General features: G+C 42.1%; 1 protein-coding gene across 1 annotated transcript in view; it reads right to left on the reverse strand.

Moving 5' to 3' along the window:
* ARMC2 (armadillo repeat containing 2) overlaps window positions 1-20,690 on the reverse strand; it is a 102,346-nt gene that overhangs the window by 57,256 nt on the left and 24,400 nt on the right. The window contains exons 5-7 of the mRNA XM_080806584.1: window positions 11,883-11,959; window positions 7,307-7,405; window positions 4,014-4,189 (exon numbers count right to left, since the gene is read on the reverse strand). Coding sequence (XP_080662710.1) covers window positions 4,014-4,189; window positions 7,307-7,405; window positions 11,883-11,959 — 352 coding nt within the window. The remainder of the gene's footprint in view (window positions 1-4,013; window positions 4,190-7,306; window positions 7,406-11,882; window positions 11,960-20,690) is intronic.

Here is a 20,690-nt window from a genome sequence, read left to right on the forward strand (position 1 = left end):
CCTCTCTGCCTACTTGTGATCTTTGTCTGTCAAATAAATAAATAAAATCTTAAAAAAAAAAAGATTCATTGTGTGTTTGATCCACAAATATTACTGCACTCCTGCTGCAGACCAGGCACAGGGCTGTTCGCTGTAGGAGATGCGAGGATGAGCGCCGTCACCCTGGTACCAAGGGGCAGAGGGAGGGAAGCTTTACCCACACAGCAGTGTCCATCTGCCTCCCTGCTTTGGGCCCTGGACAGGTTATCTCAGAGCAACCTCGCAAACTAGGAGTTCTTTCCGTTTTGCACCTGGGGAATCTCTGTAAGTATTAGAAATGCACACCTTGGGCCCCAGATAGCTCTGCTGGATCAGAATCTGCATTTTAGCAAACTCCCCGGAGATCAGGGCTTGTGCAAGTCTGAGACTCTCTGTTGGGGAAGCATCGGAAACTGTTACCTGTGGCAGGATGGCCACTCCCTCAGTTCTCAGGAGGGAAAAGGAAATGGGAATTAGGAAAAAAAAAAAAAAGGAATGCTTAAGGGTTTCAAAAAATTATTTAAAAACCCAGAAGATAGGGGCACCTGGGTGGCTCATTCCTTAAGAGTCTGCCTTCAGCTCAGGTCATGATCCCAGAGTCCTGGGATCCAGCTCCGAACAGCATCATTTCCCTGCTCAGTGGGGAGTCTCCTTCTCCCTCTCCCACTCCCCCTGCTTGTGTTCCCTCTCTCGTTGTGTCTCTCTCTGTCAAATAAATAAAATCTTAAAAATAAAATAAAATAAAAACCCAGAAGATGAGCTAAGAGAATGGAGATAAATTCCATATCAATGGAAATAGATGTTGTTCTTAATACTTGAGAATATATTTAATCAGTTAACCATCTTCTGCTATACTGTGAGCCTGTGTGTGTGTGTGTGTGTGTGTGTGTGTGTGAAATGTAGCACGTGTTCCGTGCTTAATAAAACATGTTGAAGAAATGAATGACAACAACTAACCTCAACCTCCGCCCAAGTCTTCTATTTTTAGTAAAAAGTGACAAAGGGAAAATGACAACAACTCACGTCCGGGTTTTCATTAAAGATCAAACAAACAAAAACCCAACGATTTCCAAGCCTGTTATAAGGTCAGTTTACATCCAAAGCACATTCCTATACCTTCTCTTTTGGTAACTGTAAAATTATGACTCTGAGACATGAAAATATAATAAGATACTAAGTCACATGCAAGGAACATGGACAACCTTACATAGAACAGCTCTTCCTCGCACCCAGACCCATTCCCTGCCCTGTGCTTCACATTCTGCTCTCAGCAACGCGCTGGCCCCAGCTCCCCACTCCCCATCCCTCCCCACCCCACCCCTACCCTCGCCATTTCTCTGCATTTTCACAGCCTCTCCTGCTACCTACAGTGCCAGAAGGGGAGGCAGGGGATTTTATTCACTTGTATTACCAGCATCAAGAGTCCCTGGCACAGAGTATATTCTTGTACTGGGGTAGTTTACTTCTTACATTAAAAATAGCAGCCTTTCCTATTCCAAGCAAATTTGGAAAATTAAAGAGAGGTTTAAGAACACTTAAACTTACTACTTAAACTTACTACTACTATATATAATCACTCTTGACAGACTGGTGGGGTTTCTTTTCTGTTTTCTTTTTATCCCCTACCTGGGGTACTAGATTTCCCCCCCCCTCCTGAATATATAGTTGCATTCATTGCATATATGTTTGTACTTAAAAAATTCTTAATACAGACTGATACATTTTTGTAAGATCCTTTGACACAAAGTTTAAAATTATATGGCTGTCTGGCAAAACCCCCAACTAACTTAACCAAAAAAATGCAAGAAAGCAGAAGAACTGATATTATACTCCCTGAATGTTTTTAACTATAAAAAAATTTTTTTAAAGATTTAATCTATTTATTTGACAGAGACAGAGAGGGAGAGAGCACAAGCAGGGAGAGCTGCAGAGGGAGAGGGAGAAGCAGACTCCCCGCTGAGCAGAGAGCCCGATGTGGGGCTCGATCCCAGAATTCCGGGATCATGACCTGAGCCGAAGGCAGACACTCAACTGACTGGGCCACCCAGGTGCCCCTAACTATAAATAATTTTAAATGTCTGAACTTTAATACTAAACTGGTAGGTAAAATATTGGCAGAAACTAGAGAAGATATTAAAAACATCTTAGTTCCATATATATTTTTTGTTAGCTTTTTTTTTTTTTAACTTTTTATGATATGGTCTTTCTAAAACTTACAAAGAATTCCATCACCAAGGCCTATGCAAAACAATGTCTTCTTTGGAACATTAAGGGGAGATTCAGGTAGCAGGTGGGAAGTTGGGCTTGATGGCCTTGAAGATCCCTCCTGACCTGATTCTGTAGCTAATCAGAAGGGACATCCTGCCCATGTCTGCACTCTGGTGTGTAGCCCGCTTGGAATTGCCCCTGATTCTGCAAGGCAGTCAATGCCACACAGAGAGCTTTATCTAATCAAACTGAGTTTAGGATGCGATCACTGCCTGGGAGATCACCTAGCCTTTTACCCTAAAATAGTTAAATCATGTCATGTATCTAATTAATTTGAATGGCACCTTTAATAACCAAAATAATATTTTCTTGGCAAAGCATTGATGAATTCATGACATTTTCCTCCTCTGTCTCCTTTATCTATTTTTTGGCTTGGTATGGAGCAAAACGTCTGGGATCCAGATGAAAAACCAAAAACAACGGATCGCTCAGCAGCTAACAGCTTCGGTCTCCCCAGGGCAGCTATGCTGGTAGAAACTTCTAGCCTCACACAGGGGCTCTCCTGGGCCTAGGGGGCACCTCAAATCCAGGGCCAGAGAGGAAATGGGGCAAGCATGCAGATACCTTTTCACCTTTTCGCATCACCTTTTTTATTCTTTTTCAAGTTTTATTTAAATTCCAGTTAGTTAACGTAAGTCTACCGACAGCTTTTAATGTCAATGATCTCTGTGGCTTCTGCTCTTTTTTGTTTCATTAAAGCTGACCGATCAGATACCCCCAGTGAGGGGATCAAAATACATCTCAAATCAACATTTCAAAGAAGTATTGCTTTCTGAGTCATATATCATATCACAGCGTTTTAGAAGAGGGTGAATGGTTTGTGATGACAGCTAACTAAAGGCGTAGCTTCTCCCCAAAAATTACATGGGGTATGTAGTCAGGATATTCTGCCTTCATGAAAGACATCAAAATAAGGAACACCGGGCATTCTTCCTGAGCTCTTGGTAAGTATGCCAACACTTACCTTTCCTGTGTACTTTCGGATTTTAAATTATATGAATTATGGGTGTTAACATAATAGCTTTTACTTTTATGGAACCAGGTAAACAAAGCTTCATTCATTTGTTTTAGCGGCTCTTTTAGAAGGTTCTCTAATAACTCTGCCTTATCTTTTGTTTCCAACCGCTTATGGCTGTGACAACAAAGTGTTCCCCTCAAACAATGGTATCATTTTGTCCGAGACAGAGCTTATCCAGACTTTTATTTGGTGTCTGGCCTTTTCTTCTAACACGTCCCGGGAGCCTTCTGTTACAGCCTTCCCATGACCACAAGCAGCTGCTTCTCTGTTTCACACTGGTTCATAAGGCACCTGGCCAGTGTGCCCACGGCCCAGGGTATCCTTGGTTATTTATTAAATCATGGAGCAGAATCAAGGACCCGGCAGAAACCGTAGGACAGAAACCACAAGCTTGGATTCCCTGATACTGATCTCCAGTCAAGTTACTTGAGAAACTGTTTTGAATGTATTTGCCTATTGTCACCTTTTTTTTTTTTTAAAAACCTAGCCACGGTCCAAATATAAGAACTTATTTGAACATTTTCCACGACCTCAGCCTCAGACAGCGTTCCTAGTCAAATTTGGAGATGGCAATTTATTACCCTGATTTTTTTTTCAAGATTCTAAATGAACACACTGCATTTCTAATCTCTGTAAGACTTACAAATAAAGCATTAGATAGAACTTTTATGTGCTACAGTCTAGTAGACCAGAGGAAAGAACAACTTACTGCTAGAATAATTTTTGCAAGTTTAAGGCTGAGCAAGTCTGAACCAATATCAACTAGTTTATACAGGGTCTTCAGGAGAACACTTCTTCTCTTAAGTTTATTTCCAAGCATGTTTCCTTCCTCTAAAGCATGATGAAGTTGTGTGCAAGCAGCACAAATCGTTTCAATGTTTTCTTCTGTCAGAGCAAAGAGAGTAAAGCGGCACTTACTAATTAAGGTCAAGTCTTCAAGTGTGTCAAACACAGTGTAAGTAAAACCCCCTAATTCTTTCCCCAAACATCTTCAAATTCCTGAACTATGTTTTTTCCCTTCTCTTGCAGTTTCCATCTACCTGTTGTTGTTTTTTTTCATCTACCTCCTACCATGTTGACTTACTCACTCCTCAGTCGGCTTATCTAGAACACACAGTCTTTCAAAGAGTGTATTAAAGAATGGAACCGTACGGATCCCAGGTGGCCTGCTTTTCTCCCCAGACACCCTCCACCTCACGGTGCTCCCTTCAGTCTCAGGGAAGCGCACCACAGTGTCTCCACCTCCAGCCCTCTGGGGCGTAGTTCCACTGGCCCAGAATGTTTTCCTCTCCTACATTCTTACTGATTTGGGTCCATCAAGGATGTCACGCTAAGTGAGGAGGAATCGTGTCTTTGTATCTTTGTATCACCAGAACATGGTACAATGAGAATACTGTACTGACAACCTATAACATAGTTTAATAAATACTTGTTTTCTAATGTGTCTGGTGATGAAAACAATGATCCATATTTTTCTGTGAGAACAATGCTCATTATCTGAGAAAAGAGGGCTCAAAGGGAACAAAAATCTCACAAATGTCACCTCAGCCACTATTACTTGCAGGTGGTTATTACAAGAGAGGACTGTAGTTGGGAAACGGGAGAACCCTAGAACATTTTATTTTATCGTGAGAATTCTGAGGACAGCCGTCTTTGAACGTGGTATCCATCCCAGTAGGCATATGAAGAAGAAAACAAGCACACAAAGCGGAACCTGAGGGGAAATCTAAGAATCCAAGTCTGAGATATTCAGTTGAAAAATATTATCTGATAGATCCCATCACAAAACTTAAAATTAGGAAACCAATCTTAAATAAATACCATAATGTGCTCTTAAAAGCCCACATAGAGGAAGTGTGCGCCTGAAGAAGGAAATGACTCAGGCCATTTTTAGCTCTTTTCAACAATAACATCTAAGAAAAAATGTTAAACCTCAATAGCTTGGTAACCTTCAATGGCTTTCGGTTATGCACTTAAATAAATGAATTTTTGGGAAATGACTTAGACTAACTTTAAATAAAAGGAAAAACCTGAGCTCTATTGTAAGAACACTTTTGTTTTGTTGTTTTATTCTTCTGTTCCTGGCAGTTTCTTCACAAACCCCAAGTTCAGGCTGTGGGCCACTCTCTGGCCGTGGGGAGATCTCAAGGCATTTTTCTAACACTTCCCTCTGCAAACTCTTCAGCCTGGTTGGGTTCAATGAGGAGTAGCTGCCTTAGTTTAAAAGAAACTAAAAAAGGAAGTTTCATGGGTCAAATTTTAAACTGTTGATCAAATTAACTCTTTATACCACTTGGCTTGTTGTAAAGGCTATAGAGCCTTGAAAGACAACTTGAACTTAAGAGCTTTCAAGATTCTCAGGGAGCTAAAGCTAGTGGGTAAAAGTTGGAGAAGTCATAGAAAGCAATGCAGCCTCAAAGTCGTGGCTCCCGTAAGATACTTATTAATTACAAAGAGAAAAATAGTAACTTTAGAGTGGAAAAACCTGGACACCACCTTCTCCAAGTGATCGAAATTCCCATCCCCAGTAAGAGACCAGATGAGCATCATGAGCCTACCGCTAGGACACAGCACCACACCTGCCGTGTACTTGCCCCAAATGCCTCATCCTGGTCTAAGTGTGAGAAAATACCAGGCCAAACTCCTTTGTGGGGGCAGTCTATAAAAGAACTGGCCTGTATTCCTCAACTGTGTCAAGATCATGAAAAGAGGACAAATAATTTGAACTTGTGATCCAGGATTTTCTTTTTCTATAAAAGAAATTATTAGGATAACTGGCAAAACTCAATAAGGTTTGTATAGTATGGTATGGTAGTATCCAGGTATGTGACGGAATGTCCTTGTGTCTTGAAATATATGTTAGGGTACTAGGGATATGGGACACCACTTGGCAACTTGTTCTTAAATGTTTCAAAAGAGGAAAAAAACCAATGTCTATGTATGGCGTGTGTGTGTGTGTGTGTGTGTGTGTGTGTGTGTGTGTGTGTGTGTTGGGGGCTACAGAGAAAATGAGAGCAAGAGGAAGAGAGAGAGGGAATAATGAAGCAAATGTGGTAAAAGATTAATATTTGGGGAATCTGAGGGAAGGGCATACAGGGTTTCTTTGTACTACCCTTGACACTTTCCTCTAAGTCTAAAATTATGTCAAAACAAAAAGGAAAACAAGAAAGAGAGACCCTCAAAAGCTCAAGTAAACCCAGTCCTGCCACCATTCACTGTTCTTAAGTTGATGGGAGAGATGCCATACTTCAGAGCCCCCAATCCTCTGAGAAGGGAGATTCATCCACATTCCAGATCCCAAATTCCGGTTCCCTTTTCTCTGCTGGTATCCTCAGAGCTAAAGTCCTTCAGACTGAAGACTTCCTCTGGCCCAGGCCTTCGTGTCGCAGGCCTTCCTCCGCTAGCATGTTCTCCTTTTGAACCTTTGTTAAGACTGACTGCTCTCCTCACTAGTTTTTGCACACGTCTCCTAAAATACAGGGCCCAAAGTGAAGCTGAGGGTGGAAATTAGGAACTCCAGAAGGAGAAAAGTCATCCACTGGGGTCTTGAGCTGTGGTAACCTTAGGAGAGTAGGACATATGCATTTGGATCTAGAAAACCATGGGCACACCTCCCAAGCCTGCCAGTCCATGAGACTTAGTCGAAGTTTCAGGGGCCTGAAATCTGTTCTAATCTTTCACTTTCATGTATTAACTGCCACCCCAGAGAGCGCAAACCAACATTTTCTTGGGCAGACAGAAGGTGATAATTAATACGTATTCCATGGGGAGTTTTAGAAGCAGGCTCTCCTCCCGAATTTAAAGTGTAATTTTTACTCACTAAAAATTAGGTTTACCTGTATTTCTTATGCACATTAGTGGGTGAATATAGAGATAACTTCATTTGTTTCTGAACACGTTTGCAGAAATGGTAGTCAAAGTGTACTAAAAATATCAGGGCAATGGGGAACATAGAAATAAGTACAGATATTCTCAATTTAAAACAAAAACTTTTTGTGTTACCCTTTTCTAATTGGTGCAAAATTGGTACAATCCTGGTATTCCAAAAGACTTCGTCTACTTCTATTTCTGTCTCCTTTTCTTGCTCGTCAGCTTTTGAGGCTGCAAAAGAAATCCAGATCAGAAGAAAGCAATGAACAAGGAGGTACACCGGGAGTACCACCTCAAGTCTTGGTTATTCATCACCAAAATTAATCAGCTCTGGAATTAAATTATACCTTGCCGCCTAAGCCCAACTAATTCTAATTAGAACCACTGTCTTTTAATCAAATCACCCCTCATCAAAATCAGGTAAGGTCATGTAAAGAAATCAGAACTTTAAACTCTCGTTAGGACACTTGCATGATGTCTTAAGCTTCGTAAGTGTTGGAATTTTTGCCATAAGGCAAGTGATTGTTTTTGTTTTTTTAAGTAGACTCTACGCCCAATGCGGGCCATGAACCTATGACCCCAAGATCAAGGGTCGCATGCTCCACTGACTGAAGCAGCCAGGTGCCCCCCATAAGGCAAAGAGTTGGAGTTATTTTTTATTTAAGCTTACGACTCGGTAATGTGGAATAAATAGAAAACTACAGATATGTAAAGAATAAGGATTCTGAAAACATTCAATGAAAACTTTTCTAAAAGGAAGGCCTGCAGAGAGGCCTTCTTTCCTATAGGAAATGAAATGGACACATCATTTTAATGCCATTGTCGTCAGTGCCAAGTGAATTTGTGAATCTCAGTCCGAATCGCAGCTTCGGCACAGATGCCTTGGTGGGCCAGGGTCTGGCTTCTTACCCTTTCGGAGCCTCATCAGTGAAACAGAGATGAAAATCTTTGCCTGCGGGGCTCTGAGAATTAAAAGACATGATACAGGTAAAGCTCAGAGCCCAGCGTCTGGCTTCTTGTAACACTCAATAAATGTGAATTTCATTTTCCTGATTAAAAAACAACAGGCCACCGCTGTCTGACATTCATCCGGCTGCACGATACCACTCAATCAACGAGATTAGATGCTGCCCCAGAACGTCGTAGAGGAATGGTTGCCACTGGCTGGGCGCCGTAAGAGGCCACTGCCTCTACTTAACTTTTATAGCATAATGAGGAGGTCCTCAAATTGTCTCCATTTTCCAGATGAAGAAAGTGGGGTTCAGGGGCATTAAGCTACCTGCCCAAGGTCATACAGAGCCATAGCCCTTGCTCTTGACCTCTATGCTATTCCGCCCCACGGCAAAATCAGTAAACTGAGAGGTGACTTTCAAAGGCAGTGTGAATCGTATTAGAAACTGCAAATCATGATTACATTTCGCACAGGAAATACCCCACTATCTAAAGCACAGACAGTGTAGCCGGAGAGTCCCCCCCACCCCCACCCCAGTGCGGACTCTCAAAAGCAATGCTAAAGACACATTCCTCAGTTTCCCTTCTCCCTTCCGCTCCCTCCCTCCCTCCCCATAAGGCCCTCTCATGGTGCCCAGTCTATACTGGTTCAGAGTCTGTACCTGCTCAGAGTGGACCTGGTACCAATCAATCAAATGCCCACCGTGGGTGCCTAGATCCCAAAAATGTCCCCCAAAGAGTTAGAAGTGATAGGGACAATCAGGGTTTCATAGAAAGAGGGGAAGAGAGTGAGCGCAGTGAAAAGGCATATGGCCTACATAATTTTAGGTTATTTTAACTCGGGGCGGGGGTGGGGGCGGGGGGGGGGAGGCGGAAACCAGCTGACTAGGGAGCCCTGTTAAGAGCATAGGTTCTAGAGTCACTGTGTGGGTTTGAATCCTAGCTCTGCTGGTTGACTGTGGGCAAGTTGCATCACTTTCTCTCTATAAAATGCAGTAACGATGGTCATCTCCGAGTACCGGGATTATGGGTTATTAATTTCTTTTATGCGCTCCCCATTTTCCAAAACCTCTCATGCATTTGTGCTACTCTTGAGAAGAAAAAAAAACAAACATACAATACATATTAAACTTCCCAAGCATGTGGTGATGATGTCACCTAGGAGAAGCAGGAAAGTTATGCGATTTATCCAACCCCTCCAGTGCATGGGTCCCCCTCTAACCCTCCACACTGGAAATACCGCCCCCCCAGGGGGCAGTGAATCCAGGTTTGCCTTTTCTCAAACCTCCCTGGCACCAAAAGGGGTCCAGGCACACTAGGCGTGAGGAGCCCTTGAGCAGAAAAAATAGAGAGGGTATCGACAAAGCTGTAATTCAGTAGTGTAGGTGTGCTGTCTGTAGTTTTATTAGCAAAGTTTCCCATCATTTGTCTAACCCATAAGGAAGAATTCATGAAATGCACGGGTGCATTGTCTTTAGGACAGCATCAGTCCATATCAGAACAGGTTCACAATCCCTTAGCCAAAGCCTTTGGACCAGATGTGGTTAGGGAATCCAAAAATTTTGGATTTTAATGAGGCAATAGGGTGTACATGCTGTGTAACACACAGCACCCCCGGTAGGGTCTTCTGGGGCGGTACCCTGTGGCAGGGTATGTGCAAATTCACACGAACGAAACAAAGACTACTCTTGGCCTCCTATCAGCTGGGCTCAGGCATGGCCACTACATGAGTCTGAAAAACACTTCATCTTTCCAAGCCTTCCCAAGCTTCAGTTTTGGGATTTCAGAACTGCAGATAATGGATGGGAGACCATCATCTCAATCTTTTGGGTCATTACTTTTATGAGTCTACCCTAACTTTGATAAATTGTAGGTATGGACTCAAAAAGTAAACCTGAATATTCAAGCAACCCTAACCCATGGCTAGTCATAGTCCCAGGTAAGTCCAGAACATGTGAATACAGTCAGCATAGATCAAGGCAAGTGAAAAGCCAGAAGATAGTAAGTCAGATAAATAACTTAATCACCCAATATTTATAGCACACTTAAAATTTACTAGAAATACAGTCTCCAAGTCCAATAAGTTCAAATCAGCATTTTTACCTTCTAAGCAGTATGCTCTTTAATAGGACAGCTCTATGAGGAACAATGATTATCAATCTGTTTCTCAGGGCAAACAAAATCAATAATGTGCTCTCCCGGGGATAAGTGGAATTACAGGGGTGAGCCAGAAATCATAGAGCACTTATTTAACCTTGGCAAAGGAAAGGCCCTCACAGGCCCTTCTGAATGGTTCTAAGATTGTTCCTTCTCAGAGCAGAAGTCAACCAGACACTGTGGCGTAAGGGTTCCCTTTCAACCCTCCTCCAAGAACTGCATGGCAAGTGGTTGTGTCCAGCCATGACCTTTCCACGTCTCCACCCACTCAGGCACCCCCTCCAGCACTGCTTTCTGCAGAAATCCCACTTTATATAACTAAACCACTTTCCACTCCAGCAACTGGAGCATGGAATCCTGTGATTACTCCTGAAAATCTACAAAAACTAAATAAAGTTTGCCTCAGTCTTGGGCAACAACCTGATATTTTAGAAAGCACTTTCATCTAGGTTCACAGTTTGCTAAATATAAAAATTATGATTCAACAGGAAATTGGGCAAGTCATGCAGAAATTTCAGCATGTTTTTGACAATTTTGCTGTCTCAGTGGTTATAGTTTTTAACCACAGCTTTGAGTTCTGGACACAAAAACTTGACACAATGTTTATTGGCTGATGTTTTTAGCAAGTGCATGTAAAATCCTTAGCAACAATGCTGATGCGGAATCAGTCTAAGATTTTCCTGAGTGTTACAGAAACTCCTATTGGCCACAGAAGTCATTTTAGTGATAAGAAATTAGTTTTGAAAGTAATAAAACATTTTTTCAATCTGATTTTAGTCTGGTTTTATAGAATGTCATGTGTGTAAAAAAAAGTGTGAAAAAGTAACAAACACCTGTGTATCCACAAATAGTTTGGTCAAATACTAATGGTATTTTTATCCTCCCCTTTATTTCAAAGAAATAAACATTACAGATAGAGTTGCCTCCCCCTATCCATTTCCCCTCCTCCCTCTCCCTCCAAGGATTACCACCATTCTAAATCAGGTGGTTATTTTTATCATGTTGGACTTTGCATGTCACCACATAGATCTGGATCCATAAACAACATATGTCATTGTTTTTGCAACTTAACATTTTCACGTAAAATTATGTTTGTACTCATTTCAGTCGATATTATAAGCATGACTGCTATATTTCATTGCATGAATACACTTTGCCTCATTTCTAGCCTGTGGTTAATATTGTTATATATTTTTTTCTCAAGCAGATTAAAGACCCCAAAGGCTGTCTTCACACAATTAATACAGTTTCACTTAAGTGAGCAATGATTTTGAACTTCCGGTTAACTCAAGAATTATGCTAATGTCAACTTTTGCAACTTTCTGAATGCTTTTACAAAACAGTTTCTTTCACGCTCACTAAGACCATGATCTATCAATGTCTGAGGCCCCAGAGCTGGATAATGGTAAGAATTTTAAGAATGTTGTGAAAACAATAAAAATTTCTAAAAATAAATGTTGATGTGTGGCCAAGTTGGAAGAAGTGACTGGAGTTTTCAAACAGTGAGCCAACATGAGACATCTTGGGTGCAAATGTTTTTCTTACAAGTGGAGATGCTGAAGGTGAAGTTCTGGGGTCTCGCAGCGTACGCGCACCTCACCTGCTCTGGTTTCCAGCTGGCTCAGGTCTGAGCTGTTGAAACAAGATGAGGCTCTTGAACGCCTCTTCCCCTGGTCCCTAGGAGGAAGAGGAATACAACAATGTCAGCGTAAAAACCAGAGCATTTCTCTTTCTGCGAGTAGAATCAGCTATTGGCAGATTGGGAAGAAAGCACAGAGGATTGCTTAGAGGATGGGGTTTCGCACTCTATAGTCCTTTAATCAATGTCTGATTTCCAGTTTAGATTTATCTATCAAAACACAAGACAAAGGGACGCCTGGGTGGCTCAGTCGGTTAAGCCTCTGCCTTCAGCTTGGGTCATGATCTCAGAGTCCTGGGATCGAGCCCTGCATAGGGCTCTCTGCTCAGCAGGGAGCCTGCTTCCTCCTCTCTCTCTGCCTGCCTCTCTGCCTACTTGTGATTTCTGTCTGTCAAATAAATAAAATCTTAAAAAAAAAAAGACAGAGCGGCTTCATAGTATTAAATACAGTTACTAGAACAACAACAACAAATCCCAAATTTACTTTGCAAATCCAAAAAAAAAAAAAAAAACCCCCGGAAAAAAAAACAAAAACCAAACTGATGAAGGATATGTACCACAAGAGGTCACTGTTACAATAAGAAAGAACTCAGGTCTGCCGGACCCACAAAAGACTAGCATTTAAGAGCTGGAAGGGACCCTTTCTCTCTGTCTCCCTGTGCAGGAGGAAGTTATTCCCAAATTGGTCGGATGTGTCCCAGGTCACAAACCAGGGTCAGATCTGAAGCCCCGATCTCACAATTTCCAACTCACAGCTCTTTCTACTTAGTCACAGAGTGCCCTGTTTCCACTTTAAAAAATGCATTCAGTTAATATTCTTTGAAAAATGTCTTATTTTTTCCAAATAATTTAAATGTGAAAAAATTGAAGGTAAATTCAGGCAGCCTCCAGATGACAAATATTTTGTGTTCCAAATAAAAGAGTAGTGGTTGGCCAATAGTAGGATTATATTGCCAGGTTGGTTTGGATTTTTGTTTTGTTTTGTTTTGTTTTTAAGGTTTTATTTAATGGAGAGACTGTCCAGGAAGGATACAACTTTCCTTTAACTACATTTAATTACCTATACACAATTCCAAAGTAAAAAACACCGAGTGCAAATTTTACAACAAATTTTTCTCATCAAATAAAAGATTTGCTACAACAAAATCATAAAGAATGCATATACATGGGGCCAGGGTCACTCACAAACACCCACATGTGTGGTCCCCACACTTGCGCCCGTGCAGTAAGAGCCTGGGGAAACGCTCAGTCCTGTGTCTTGGCCCTTGGCTTGTACTACTGCCCAAGGTTTAGCTTCTCCAAACACCATTTTTCCCCATAAACATGCCCCCTTTTTAAACACTTGATTTAACACTTCTTATCATTTAGTAGAGAAAAGATCAAGCTAATCTTTCCCAAAATGTGTAATTATTTCATACTATGAAACAATTGCTTTATTTTTACACAATGTAAAAACATAGATCTGGTACCAAGAGGTCCCTGGCCAATCAAAGAAAGAGTATGTGGATGGGATCTACTGCATCAACGCTCTCAGAGTTGAGATTCAAATGGAACAGATATAATCTACCCTATGAGAAGGTAAAATACCAAGTTTGACAGGGTGTGAAGCCAAGGAAGTTCTCGCAATTCTCACTCCTAGATATAATAAGAAAGTCAGAACAATAGAGGCAAGGCCTTCTTTTCATTATTGTCCTAAATAACTATTGAAAACCAGCAAGCTAGTTTTCAACTCATGGCTTTCCAAAGTCACTGGTCCACTCTCTCAGAGTCATGGACTTTGATGAGGTTGCCTCCCTATATAACACATTTGTGTATCCCCACTTATGGGTAGGGGTTAAAAAAAAAAAAAGAAAGAAAGAAAGAAAGAAGGAGGGTCCTTCTTAGTATACACCAAAGCTCAGCAGTGCCGGGTCCTACTGGTTCTCAAGAAGAGCACAGGATTGGGATCTACGAACACTTGCTATGATCATCTTTGTACAGTTGTTGAACTTGCAGGCTCTGAACCCAAACTACTGGGTCCTGGGCCAACATTTATCAGCTGTGTAGATTTGGGCAACTTACTTAAGCTCTTGGCCTTGGTCTTCTTATGTTGACATGAGGGCAATGCCTCTCCTTAGCACAGTGACTGGTACCTTTGAAGAACTTCATAGTCAATATTGGTTTTCTCTTTTGTTCTGAATCAACAAGAACCTGTCTGAATAGTGCAGGGCTGAATGCTGTTGTGATAAAGACTGTACAAAGCGTTGCCCTGAAGGAGTCTAAGAGCTACTTCGAGGAGCTAAGCAACTTTTTAAAACAGAAAGTTCCAAGGAAGTCTCTAATCAAGGGCTAGATTGTGAAAGCCAGCAGGTTACAGGAACTAGAGGGATGCTGAGAAGGAAGTGATGAGTAAGAGGGAGAAATGGGCCATAGAATAGGTCTTAAAAGAGTAAAACTGGGACCAGCAAGTGACAGCAGTACCCTCAGGAGGGGAGGATCATGAGGAAGGCAAAGAGGAATGTGAGCAGCCTGAGACTCGGGGCAGGGGATACTGCATGGGGCCAGCAAGGTAGGAATAGGAGATTTCTGCTGGGACACATGGGAACTGCTGCCCGGCGATGGCCCCATCAGATAGGCAATGAGGAGCTGTCATATGTTCTAACCCAGGAGGTAATGGGCTCTGGATATGTGACAAAAGCATTTAGGAGACTTGGAAGCATGTAATAAGAACTAATTCTTTGGGAGTGCCAATAGGACTGAAGATAAAGGAAAAATTGAAGAGATCTTGCAAATGAACAGTTGACAGGACTAGTGGTTGATTTCAAGCAGAAGAAAGAGCAGAAGGTAGGCCTGGAGGAACAGGATAGCAGGGTTGCCATCAACAGAAATGGGAAGGTTAGGGAGTAGAGCAGTTTGAGGAATGAAGCACGTATGATGTCTGCCATATTGTTTTGGATGAAAAATGGAGGATTGGCAAAGGAGATGTGGAAATCAGGGGAAAAGCGCTGTTAGAGATCCAAGTGGTACACAGGGACTAGAGTCGTCAGGTTTGTGGCTGAAAAGACCAGAATCTCAGGCCCAAGCCTTGTCAGATGCTCATGTAAAGGATAGAAAAGGGGAAAAGAAGTCCAAAGGAAGAGGAGAAATAAAATATATTCTCATGGGGCCCAAGCATGCTGGGAAGGCAAGCATGATTAACAGGTCGAAGACGAACACTGAGGAAGAACTACCCCGTCTGACCAGAGTAAGCCCCACAAGGGTGTTTGGGAAGCAGGAGAGCTGAAGTCCCACAACCAGAGTGAGGTGGGGAGAGAGGCATCAAGAAAAGAAAATCCCCTCTCTGCCAAAGAAGAGAACAGATGCATTTACAGTTAATGGAAATCTGTTCTCCCATACTTATACCCCCAAGAACCTTCTCAGTTCTCTGTACTAATTGAAGCCACAGGAAACAAAGATTTATCCTCCTTCTTCTCCATAATTCTCCACATACTTTAAAATGTGGTGTTCACCACTTAACGTCCTCTCCTAGGGTTTAAATCCCATGGTTTTATTAGCCATGTTATCAGCTAATTATGATCGCATTTATTAGCTGTGTGACTTCATGCCTGTTTTTCACCTAAGCTTACAGCTGAGGGGGTGGTAAATTCTGGTAACCCACTCTATACGGTTGTTGTGAGGATCAAACGATAAAATGTGGAATTGCTAGCAGAATTCCAGGTTCCCAATAAGTACTCGGTAAAGGTTTATTATCATTGCCGGTGTCATCACTGATGTCACCGACAAACTTCTCCTGTCCCTTCTACTCCTCCTCCTAGGACGTGGTTGCAGATCTCTTTGTCAGCCTGTTCAGTCACTCTGAGCGAGTGTCACTCTGTCTGGATCCCTTTTAAAGTCTGGAACCCAGCACTGAGCTAAAGGTATGGCCTGAGGGACAGTGAAGAGAGATTCTGCATAATGCAGCCTAAGACTACATTAGTGGTTTTGGTGGTCACATCGTAACATTAGTCAATTCTTGTTTTTTCTTTCATATGCAGCTAAGGCAGATTTCCCCCATCCACAGTGGACTCACTAAATTTCACAGTGTTATATTTGGCAAAGGATTCCTGTCTATCAGACGTGTCTAGACCCAGATTCAGGCATCCAATATAATTCTTCTTCCCAGCTTCCTGTTCCAAATTGTCAGAGACCACAATTAATTTCTGTGCAATGATTTTTGATGTCCAACAAAAAATAATTCCAGAAATTATTCTTTAAAGCTCTTTTGTGAATTTCTTCTTAGAGGCAGAATAACACCATTTAATTAGTTAGGGGGGGTATCTTCATCTACAAATAACAACAAAAAAAATTCTAACAGACTTAACCAGTAAATGAAATGTGTTGGCTCATATAACCTAAAAGTCGAACACTAGGGTGGATTTTAGGTATAGTGTGATCAGGGCGTTCACTCCATCTTTCTGCAGTTCTCTCAGTTCTGCCCTTCCTTCAGTTCAGGTGGGAAGACGGCAAGATGGCTATGGCATTCCCAGGTCCCTGATCTATTGCCAACATGTTTCAGAGCAAAAGCATCGTCTTCTCTTCTCAGTTACTTACAGGAGTCCTACATTTCACTGAATAACCAGAACCAAGCTCTCTAGCCAAGGCAATGCCATACACAGACTGACTGAGTTACTAGTGCTCATCCACCACTCAGTCCTATAGGCAACATCTAATTCTGGACCATATATACACAGAAGAAATAAAGTATATTTATTTTAAAACATTCAAAAACTCAGATTTTGCTATTTAGACAGTTTTTCTAATTATAATGATTAAGTCAGAGGTCAGCAAACTTTTTCTTAAAAATCCAGACAATAGGGATGCCTGGGTGGCTCAGTGGGTTAAGCTGCTGTCTTTGGCTCAGGTCATGATCTCAGGGTCCTGGGATCGAGTCCCACATCGGGCTCTCTGCTCAGTGGGGAGCCTGCTTCCCTCTCTCTCTCTCTCTCTCTGTCTGTCTCTCTGCCTACTTGTGATCTCTGTCAAATAAATAAAATCTTTAAAAAAAAAAAAATCCAGACAATATATGTTTTATACTTCACAGGCCAAATGACAAAATGGAGGCTACCACGTAGGTACTTCTGTAACCATTTAAATGTAATGACTTGGGGCACCTGGGTGGCTCAGTCGTTAAGTGTCTACCTTCAGCTCGGGTCATGATCCCAGGGCCCTGGGATCGAGCCCCGCATGGGGCTCCCTGTTCAACAGGAATCCTGCTTGTCCCTCTCCCACTGCCCCTGCTTGTTTTCCCTCTCTCACTGTGTCTCTCTCTGTCAAATAAATAAATAAAATCTTTAAAAAGAAATAAATGTAATGACTTAAAAATGTATAAACCGTTCTTGGCACAAGGGCTGTAAAATGAAACAAGGCAGGTGGCTGGCCAGATGTGGCTCGCCGGCCAGAGTTTGTTGATTCCTGCTTTAAAGCAGTAACTATAAAGACATTAAGAAGGATGTGGCATTAAGGGGGAAAAAAAGCAATAAATTTATTTCCATTTGGAAAAAAATTACATGTATGAAAATGGGAAAGGAAATCTTAAAGGTATATTTAAATTTTTAAAGCACATTTAAATTTTAAATGGGTTCATTATTATAAGCATATGATAAAAAGAAAAATTTAGCAGATTTGAGCCAAACTTTCCCTTTCTCTGAGAAAAAGACACTTCATTTTTAGAATTAGACTCAAGTTGAATAGATTCGAGTCAGGAAGTAAATATTGAGGGCTTTGCAGCCGTTCAGTCTCTAGAGCAATTCAATTCTGCTGGTAGTGCACACATAGCCACAGACAAGAGCTGAATGAACATGTCTGTGTTCCAACTTTATTTACAAAAACAGGTACTAGGCTGGATTTGGCCCATGGCTTTTAGGCTGCTTACCCCTGCTTCATTGTCTCTTAGATTCTTTTGGCCTGCAATTTGAGAAGGCCACACCAAGGAGTGGTGGTGGGGTAGGGGAAGGGAAGATCCCTTCATCATGTCTTTGTGGCCTGAAGCACCAGATACATAGTTTTCTAGACATATTAACATTTAAGAACATTGTCATTCTGTCTTAATAACAAGTGTTAAAAAATAGAATTCTACTTAAAGAGTTACATATAAGCCCAGTGAAATGAAAGAATGACTTCAAAATAAGGTTCATAAGGTCAAATATTTTTTTTTTTTTTTTCAGATTTTATTTATTTGACAGAGATCACAAGTAGGCAGAGAGGCAGGCAGAGAGAGAGAGAGAGGAGGAAGCAGGCTCCCTGCCCAGCAGAGAGCCCGATGCGGGGCTCTATCCCAGGACCCTGAGATCATGACCTGAGCCGAAGGCAGCAGCTTAACCCACTGAGCCACCCAGGTGCCCCCATAAGGTCAAACTTTTAAGTCCTCCAAGGTATCTATAGCATTGGGTTGCGGCCCAAGATTTAAAAAATACATAGTTAAAAATTACACCTATAACCTTAGTATCTTTTTCAGTCGTCACGAGGTGGTTATTCTTCAAACTCTACTTGTAGAGACCTGATTAGACATGGCTTTGTAGCTAACCATGTTAGCTTCACTTAGTTAAGCTCCAATTCCCTTGGCTTTGAGTACAAGCCCATGGGTTCATGCTTCCCTTAACCTTCACAGCCACACAGCCTCAAGGCACTTGGTGTGAAAAGCCCCGGAACTTCCCACTGCAGCAGCCTTCCTCACGGGGAGAGGGGCTGAGACTGCCCTCTTCCCAGTGTGTTAGTGTGGACGCCAACCCTGCACCATTTCCCTTCTCTGCTTTCCTCCCTACCGTCCCGATGGGGCGCTGACACACACACCATCTTCCACCAGAACAGCTGCAAACTCTGCTCCCCACCCGGCTCCTCTGGCCCGGGCTCTCCCCTCACCCTGCCCTTCACTCAGCTGCCAGACTCAGTCTCCTCCTGGTAAATTCCCAGTGACTCCCTGCAGCCTCCAGCCTCAGGACCCAGGCTCCAGCCACACCAGCCCATCTGCCTTTCTGCCAAACCGCCGCCACCAAGTCAGATACTCCTCGGCCTCTGCAGCTCCTTCAGCAAGGAACATCATGTCCCACCCTTGTTGAAAATCGCCTCAGGAGGCATCCCAAACCCACGGACCCCAGGAAACCTCCCCTGATCTTCAGGTCAGAATGAGGTGCTCTCCGACCTAAAGTCCCAGGGCGCGTGCTTTCATTCTCCAGCTTCAGAGTTAATCACGGAACAATGCTTTCCAAACTTTCCTGTGCATTCAAATCACCTGGCTTCTTATAAAAACGCAGATTCGGATCCCCTAGGTCCGAGATGGGGCCTGAGATTCTGCATGGGTAGCAAGCTCCCAGGTGATAGGTGTCGCAGCTGTTCTAAAGGCCACCAAGCCTAAGCAGCAAGCCGGCTGGGCTGCGGCTGCGGTGTAAGCGCCTCCATTTCTCTGTCTCCCACTCCCTGAGCCCCCGTAGGGCTCTGCTTGCTTCCCAAGAAATGCTTGTTAAATGGAAATGGTCGAACAAGGTGGGATTCTGCAAAACCATTCTGGCCGGTGGTGCTTCTCTTTCCTGAACGGAAAACGGTTTCTCAGCCACATTACCCTTAATTGCTTCAAATAATAATGACTTCATTATTTTTGAAAAAATGATGTATTTATTAATGCTTCAGGCCGGACAATATAAGAAAGTACAAAGAAGATATTTTTTTAAAAAATCATCCAGGATCCCACCACCCAGAAATAAATACTAATATACGGTAAACATCATTCCAGACATATTTTGCACATATTCAGGTGAAAAGAGAAAAGAAAGAACAGAAGAGTGATTTGGAGGGCAGGTAAAGGATACATATAAACAGAATCATACCACACATGTCACTGTAATTTTAAAGTATTAAGTATAAATTTTACTTGAATTTAACAGAGAAACAGAAATTGAGATGAAACTGAAGGAATTGTAGAACTTCAGATGAATGGGTCTTCCCAAGAGATATTAGTTTCTAAAAGATCTCTCTGAAGTTAAGAAAAAAAATAATGAAAAACATTAGAATGCTGAAATATTCTTTTTAAAATTTATATTTCAATTTCAGACTGTAGCTACCGACAAATCTATTCCCTCTTATCAAGTGAACTAATTGCACTGCCTCCCAAGTACCAGTCTGGGTTATTTATATTACTATTACATCATTAAGGTTTCTGTTCCATAACCATCATTTTCAGAGTTTTAATTCGCTATGAAAATAAAGTCGATACTCACCATGAATGCCTCCTCATTTCTGAATTTTGACACATCATTTTGATGGCAAAGAGTTTTCTAGGGTCGCCTGGATGGTGGCACAGTCAGTTAAGCATCTGACTCTTGGTTTTGGCTCAGGTCATGGTCTCAGGGTCAAGAGATGAGCTTCCGGTGGGCTCTGTGCTCAGCAGTCTCTGTCTCTCTCTCTCTCTGCTCCTCCCCCTCCTCTCTTTCTCTTTCTCTCAAATACATACATACATACATACATACAATCTTTTTAAAAAAAATTTTTTTTCTAGAAAGTGCATGTATGATATAGTTCCCAAGTTCATTCACATTTGGAAACATCTGTCTGTTGCCTTTTTACTGAGGAACACCTTGGCTGGCAATACAATCTTGGGTTACTCTTCTTATACTCAGGACTTCATAGACCTTACTCCACTGTCTTCTGACACCGAGAAGTGTTCTAATAAAGCCAGAGGCAGCCTGCCTTTTGCTCTTTTTATGTGACTTGCTTATTCAGCCTGGTTGGCCATAGGATACCTTCTTCCATGTATCCACT

This window comes from Martes martes, assembly GCF_963455335.1.
Source record: "Martes martes genome assembly, chromosome: 6".
NCBI classification, from domain to species: domain Eukaryota; kingdom Metazoa; phylum Chordata; class Mammalia; order Carnivora; family Mustelidae; genus Martes; species Martes martes.